At 49.3% G+C, this 7,202-nt stretch overlaps 1 protein-coding gene across 1 annotated transcript in view; it reads right to left on the bottom strand.

Annotated features, from left to right (window-relative positions):
• Positions 1-1,252: 1,252 nt before the first annotated feature.
• Positions 1,253-7,202, bottom strand: part of Armh1 (armadillo like helical domain containing 1) — a 28,549-nt gene continuing 22,599 nt past the window's right edge. Inside the window, exons 7-11 of the mRNA XM_041651122.1 lie at positions 3,352-3,474; positions 3,207-3,279; positions 1,993-2,122; positions 1,815-1,892; positions 1,253-1,474 (exon numbers count right to left, since the gene is read on the bottom strand). Of these exons, the coding sequence (XP_041507056.1) occupies positions 1,253-1,474; positions 1,815-1,892; positions 1,993-2,122; positions 3,207-3,279; positions 3,352-3,474 (626 nt within the window). The remainder of the gene's footprint in view (positions 1,475-1,814; positions 1,893-1,992; positions 2,123-3,206; positions 3,280-3,351; positions 3,475-7,202) is intronic.

Raw genomic sequence — 7,202 nt, 5'->3', positions numbered from 1 at the left:
GTTTTATTTGTTCTTCATTTACTCTTGTTTACTGTCCAGCGCCTCACGCATCGAATGCACTTCTGGAATTCAATTTGAATTCAGACTCCTGAGCAGGTTTCCACTCCGAAAATCTGAAGTTGGCACTGCCCCCTGGTGGTCATCCCACGCCTTTACATAGGGTGGCAGGATAGGAATATTTCTGGAGATCCCAGAGCAGGGACTTATCGTCATTTACATACCCACAATGCACTGGTAGGCGTCATTGCTTAATTTAACACCAGACCGGTTGCCTTTGTTTTTCCAACATCATAATGGTACGACAAATGAAGTGAGGTATTATGTAGTTTATTTATTTGTATAAGCATGCTGATGTGAAGTAACCATTACTGCTGTAAGATTACACTTTGAGAAATTCACGCGGCCAGTGTTTTCTCTATAACTTTGTATCATCACATCCAAATCCTAGTTAGTTTTTGCCGGTTCTGGGATGACTCCAGAGGACTAGCGTTATTATAAGTTTAAACGGAGGATATACCGTAGGAAATTTTCTCCTACTGTTTTCAAGTATTTTGCTGTTTTCATCCGCATATTATTTTCTTCTGTGTTTTTCCTGAAGGTGTTGTTATGCTGGGGGTTACCGTGGTCTTAGTAGAGTAAGCTCCACCCTGTATGACTGAGCATGCGTGGGTTAATAGTGCTCATTGAAATGCCTTCAGCTCAGAGGTTTAAGACCTATGCTCACGCACTTTCTCTTCTCCCCTGACCCCTCCACTCTCTATATCACTTCCTTTTCCGTGTCTCTAAGATTAGACATCTTACTACTTTACCCCCATGGCCCGTGGCTCATCACCCACTCATTAGAGAGGGTGAGAACTGCGGTCTTAAAGGAGAAGGGCCTCCATTAAGGCCACAGCATGCCCTGGGGCTCCTCCAGAGTCTTGAGGGCCCTTCCCTTGGGACCTGCTTTGATAAGTAGGAACACCCCCAACTCTGTTACACAGCTCTTTTGATTACCATTCCAGTCCGACTACACAGCACAGATATGTGAATCCTTTATTAGACCCTTGTGCAGCAACAGCTCCCCCTCTTCCCCTGCATTTGCTAACTCCCAGTTTTCCACCCAGAACCGAGTGGCACTGTCTTCAAGCCTCCTCCTGGCAGGCAGCCTTCCACGAGGCACAGTCTTGGCCTCCTGGTTTGCCACAGGGACTCTGTCACTCCTTGGATTCTGAATTGAGCTTCTCCAAATGGGTGACATATTGCACATCGTTCAAATCACCGGGGTCCATGCAAAAGTTGAGGCAGCTGGCGGTGGTGCCTTCAGAGAGGTGTAAGGCTGCGGGCAGCAAAGCCAGCATGAGCCTGATTGCTGGCTCTGTCTGGGCTTTCGGCCCCTCACCCCCTTCTCACCTTTGGTAACATTTACTTTGTTGGCTGCCAAGATGTCCGCCTGAATGCTATCTATTTTTGTGTACAAGATCTCGGCATTGCTCTGAGGATGGAAGCGGGGGAGCCTGGCTGGGCACCAGAACAGCGGGCTCCTGGAGTGGGGCCTGAGTGGAAGGTTAACTGCAAGCAGAGCTGCTGAGGCAGAGAGGTTCTGCTCCCAGCTTCCTAGCTAGGGCAGGTAGGGACAAGAAGACAGTGTGTTTGGGAGCGGGGCCAAGTCAGCTGACTAGATTCATTCTGCGCACGGTGGCCGGGGGGGGGGGGGGGGGGGGGGGGGGGGGGGGGGGGGGGGGGGGAGGCGAAGGGGGAGAGGGGAAAGGGGCGAGGGAGGCACCGTTCTCTCCTGGGCAACTGCTGAGGTTGGTGGGGGTGCAAATACTTACAAGAAAGAGCTGGTAGAGTTCCTCCCCCATGGCCTTGCGGACATGCTCCTCTACCAATGGGAACAGCTGCACATAGTACTGCGGCAGAAAGTGGGCAGTGTGGCAAGACAGTGTGGGGATCAGCTGCCTTGACCGCCATGCCCTGCAATCTGCCTCGTGCCCACCCCAGCCTGAGCACCTCTAGTGTGAGACTGGCCAGTCTCTGGCTATTGCTGTGGTCGGTGTTGCCCATGGCCGTCATGAGGCTGTGGACCACGCGCATGTGCAGCAGCTCCTCTGCCAGTTTCAAGTCACTGCGTGCCAGGATCCTTGTGAGGAAAGATGAAAAGACAGGAAAAACTGTGGGGACACAGGAAGGGGACGGAGCCCTTCACCCCATGTAGCATGAATTCTAATTGGTCTTTTTTAAAAAAAATATTTATTTATTTATTTATTATGTATACAATATTCTGTCTGTGTGTATGCCTCCAGGCCAGAAGAGGGAACCAGACTTTATTACAGATGGTTGTGAGCCACCATGTGGTTGCTGGGAATTGAACTCAGGACCTTTGGAAGAGCCGGCAATGCTCTTAACTTCTGAGCCATCTCTCCAGCCCCTCTAATTGGTCTTAATGAAAACCTGGAGCCAGATATCGGGGTAAATGCTGGAAGATCAGAGAGACAAAGGAGCAAGGCACCGGCACCTTCTGTGTCTATTGCTTCTCAGCCTGAAATGGGCCTTGCTCCTGCCCGTGCCCCACCTTATCACTGCCCAGCCACATCACTTCCTGTCTCCCCTTCCCAAGTGCTCTGATCAAAGCCACCACTGCCTGGCTTCTACGGTTAACTAGTGCCTGGCTCTGCCCTCTGAACTCCAGGCAAGCTTGATTTATTAGAGCACAAATATTATATCCCCACACTCCCAAGTCTGTGCCTCTCTTCAGCAGAGAAACAAGAATTCCAACAGAGCTAGGCTTAGTGGTGCAAGCCTTTGATCCCAGCACTCAGGAGGCAGAGGCAGGTGGATCTCTGTGAGATCTAGGCTAGTCTGTCTATGTATAGAGTTCCAGAATAGCCTCATCTACATAGGCTCTCTGTCATTGAGGGATCTTATTGCAAAAACAAGAACAAAATAAAAACACGAGACAATGGGCTACATTTCCTGAGAAGCCCACACCCATACTATAAAGCCCTGGGTGGCCTGGAATTTCCTCAGTGGAGAAATCGGCTGGCCTCCACCTCCCAAGGATGTGCCCAGCCTGGTGTCTTTCTTTTAAAATTACAATATGTTAGGAGCTGCGCACAGTGACACACACACTTTACTCCCAGGGCTCAGGAGGCAGAAGAGTACATGAGCTGCAGACAGCGTCAGGCATGACTTGCCATAGTCACACAGTCCCGTTGCTGGCCTACCCGATGGTCTTGGCGGCTGCTGCCTGCTGCAGGAACACTGGTAGCTGCGTGGTGATCTGGAGAACTGAAGAGTCTGAAGAAACGAGGGGCCATCAGCCGGGAAGCCCTTTCCTCCTCCAGGGCAGTCCCATATCAGGAGTCCTACCAGTGAAGATCTTGGCCTGTAGTTTGGATGTTTCCTTGACTGATGGGATGAGCAGTGCCACAAGGCCTCTGAGCAGCGGCAAGCGCACGTCATAGTGGATCAGGTCCTTTATCAACTCGATGGCTGGGGAGGGACAGAGATGCTGGAGAGGCCCCAGCCTTTCAAATATATATATATTTAATGTATGTGAGTGCTCTATCTGTATGCCTGAACAGGGCATCAGATCCCACTATAGCTGATTGTGAACCACCATGTGGTTGCTGGGAATTGAACTCGGGGTCTCTGGAAAAACAGCCAGTGTTCTTAACCACTGAGCCATCTCTCCAGTTCTCATCACTACCTCTACCCTGCCCTCTCCATCACCTCCCCTGTGCTTTCTGTTCCTCAGCACCTGCTAAGGCCTTATATGGGGAGCTGAGACTTCCTTGCTGTTTTTCTGGAGCTGTGATTAGATATCAGCAAGAGTAACAAGAGTAAGAGTCAGGGAATGGATGGGATGGTGAGATGCCCAGGAGCTGGAGCTGCAGGGTTGAGGCCCATAGAAATGAGTTTCCATCGGCTTGGAGGAATTCTGGTTTGATGGAGGAGGAAAGAGCTGGGCAAGGAAAGATTTCATTTATCTTTTACAAATCTGACCGCTAAGGACCACACCCAGGGAAATCCTACATTCTAGGCAAGCACACTACCACTTAGCTACATCCTCAGGCCAGGGCTGGGTCTCTCTGGTTTTTTGAGACTCCCCTTCTTACATTGTTGCCCTGAGATTGATCCCCAGAAACCCGGTGAAGACAGGAGAGAATGACTCCTCCAGGTTGTCCTCTGACCTTTACATGTGCAACCATGGTGTGCAAATGCCCACAACATGCCTGTAATCCTAGTACTCGGGAAGTGGAGGCAGGGGAATCAGGAGTAAGAGGACATTAAAGAAAAAAACAAACAAACAGGCAGGAGAGCTGGCTAGAACACCTGCTTTCTCCAGAGACACCTCCTATAGGGAGAGGCCTATGGTTCCTGCACTGCAGAGGCCGAGGCAGAGGATTGTGATTGTGTGGATAAGTTTAGGCTTTAGGTAGACTAAGACCCTGTATTTATATATATATATATATATATATATATATATATATATATATATATATATGCACATGCACACACACACATACAGACTCACTCCTTATGCAGCTCTGCATGGTAGCACAGGCTTGCTCTCTATCTACCTGGGAGACTTAGGAAAAGCTGAGTGAGACAGGGGCATTGTGCATTTGAGGATAGCCTGGGCTCTATAGCAAATTCTAGGCTAATCTAGACTACACAGTGAAACTCTGTCTCAAATCAATGACCTATCAGGATAAAACAACAGTGACAACAGCCACCGCTGCCCTGTGGCCTGCCAGCCACTTCTCAGGGCCCTGTGTTTCATGGAAGTCCTCCCAGGTGCCCTCAGGCTCCATCCTGGATGCCAGCCCTGCAGCTTGTTGCTCACACGTGGTTCTTGTCCTTTTTGTTGTTACTGTAATGGTTGGGTCCAGGGTCTCACTATGTATCCCTAGCTGGACTGGAACTTGTTATGTTGGTCAGGCTGGCTCTGAATTCACAGAGATCCTCCTGCCTCTGCCTCCTGAGTGCTGGGATTAAAAGTGTGCACCACTAGCACCCGGCTGCATTGCCATTCTTGATTGCTTACATGTTCTAACCTGGAATCATAGCTCCATCAATATTGCATAGGGACAGGGTCCAGCCCTGAGGGGGCACAGAGCACTTGGGCCTCTTTGGCTTCTCGCAAACCTTATGTAGATGAAACAATAGTCAAGGCCCACATCCCAATCTCTTGTCTTTCTTACTTGCCCGGCTGCTGTGTGTTTCAGTGCAGCTGTATTTGGATCTGAGTGCGTTGGCTCCTTTCTTCTGACTGTGTCACTCTGGCAGCTACAGCAGGATGCCACAGCAGTGCCAAGGCACCCTGGGAATCTATGTCTATGCCTGAGATGTGAAGAGAGACGTGACCAGGTGGACGCTCAGGATCCCAGGGAGTGTAAGAAGAGATGATTATGTGATTCCCTGGACACAGGCAGCATCTCATCGTCCAGGAGATAAATATCAACTCTGAGAACGCACTTTACACTAAAAGCTCCATCTTACAATAATTATGTAACTAGGATGCTTGCAGCTCCTGGGACAAATGAAGATTTACCCCTGAGTCATTTCTGCTTGTGTTTAAAATCCACAGCTCTCACTATTTATACCCGAAGGGAAAAAGCAAGGCGTTGCTCAAATGTCTCTCTGGGACATTCGTCCTCTGAGCAAGCACTTACTGAGCCAGCTCCCTACCCCGTCCAATAGTGATGGAGCATGTGCTCGCCACAGGATGGGCTGAGGAAATGGCAGTCTCTCCAGATACAGGTACTACCACTCACACGCCATGGACATTTTGTTCAAGAGGAAAGGGTCGTTGCTCAAACCCAGAGGATCACGAGAGTCCACAGCCTGACAGTGTATGGCAGCACCTGCCCTAATAGCAATACTCGGGAGCTGGGTTGTTGTTTACTGTGACGTGAGTCTGAGGTAGTCTAGGCTGTCTAAGACCCTGTCTAAGAACACTGCCTGCCCCAGTGTCCCCCATGGTTCCCCGTTGATCCCTCTGTGAAGAGATGAAGGAATTGAGAACAAGAGGCCTCCTCAGGGAGTTGGTGGACAGGAACGTTTGGGCAGTGGACTGGGTTAATGTTCCCTTGGCAGAAGGACCTCAGAAGTGGTCCAGTTACAAAAAAAAAAAAAAAAAAAAAAAAAAAAAGACAATTTGTCTGAGCTTGGTGCCACCTTTAATTCCAGCACTTAGCATGCAGAGGGAAGTGGATCTCTGTGAGCTCGAGATCAGCCTGGTCTACAGAGTGAGTTCCAGGACAGCAAGGGCTACACAGAAACCCTGTCTTGTAGGGGGAAGAAAGGAGATGGAAAAGCACCTGGGAACCTTAGATATTCCATATGTTGGGGTGGGGGAGTAAGATATCCCACTTTGTGTGTGTGAAGTGCGTATATGTGTGTGTGATTTTAGAGTTGGTTGTTTTTTTGTTTTTTTGAAACAGGGTCTCTGTACATAGCCCTGGTTAGCCTAGAACTCATTTTGTAGACCACACAAGCCTTTCACTCACAGAGATCTGATTGCCTCTGCCTCCTGAGTGCTGGGATTAGAGGGGTGTGCCACCATGTCCAGTATTAGAGCTGCTTGTTAGAGAAACTGAACATCTCTGAGGATGGCAATGGATGGGAAAGGCTGCCCCCTGTCAAGGGACTGACACGGTGCAGGGATCTGTGTTAGCCAGCAGTGGCTATCAACAGCATTCCTGTGACATGCCGTCCTGTTGTCTAGGGAAGACCTCTTCATGGCAAGCAGAGGTTGGGGTCTGACCCTTGTCCACACAGACAGCATCACGGGGTTCCTGCCTGTGCACTCTGTGTAACCAGAAAACACTTGGTTCCTGTCTCTTCCCCTCAAGCTCCTGGAACCTGCACTCACTTCCTGTTCCCCTATAGTGGGAGCCTTGATGTCTTTGTTTAACTCTATTCAATGTTCAGCTATTCAGTTTAGCCTCCTCTGTAGGATCTGTGTTTAGGGAAATAACAAGATTTTGTTTCTGTTAATGTGTCTATAAATACGAATCTGTCTATAAATATAAGCATTTTATAGATCAAGATGAAGAAGCCTTTACAGTGAGCAGAATAAATCTAAAACGTTTGATCACGTGAAGCTCCTTCCAAGGCGCCCACATATTCTGAAGCAGCAGAGGCATTCCCTGCACCTAGAGTCTTGGGAAATAGTGCCAGTTTACTCTGCATGTCTAGACAAGACTGCCACC

Source organism: Microtus oregoni, unplaced genomic scaffold (genome assembly GCF_018167655.1).
Source record: "Microtus oregoni isolate MIOR12 unplaced genomic scaffold, Mior012 000005F_ref0000423, whole genome shotgun sequence".
NCBI lineage: Eukaryota > Metazoa > Chordata > Mammalia > Rodentia > Cricetidae > Microtus > Microtus oregoni.
Note: the sequence above shows the minus strand (reverse complement) of the source record. Positions and strands in the feature narration are given on the sequence as shown.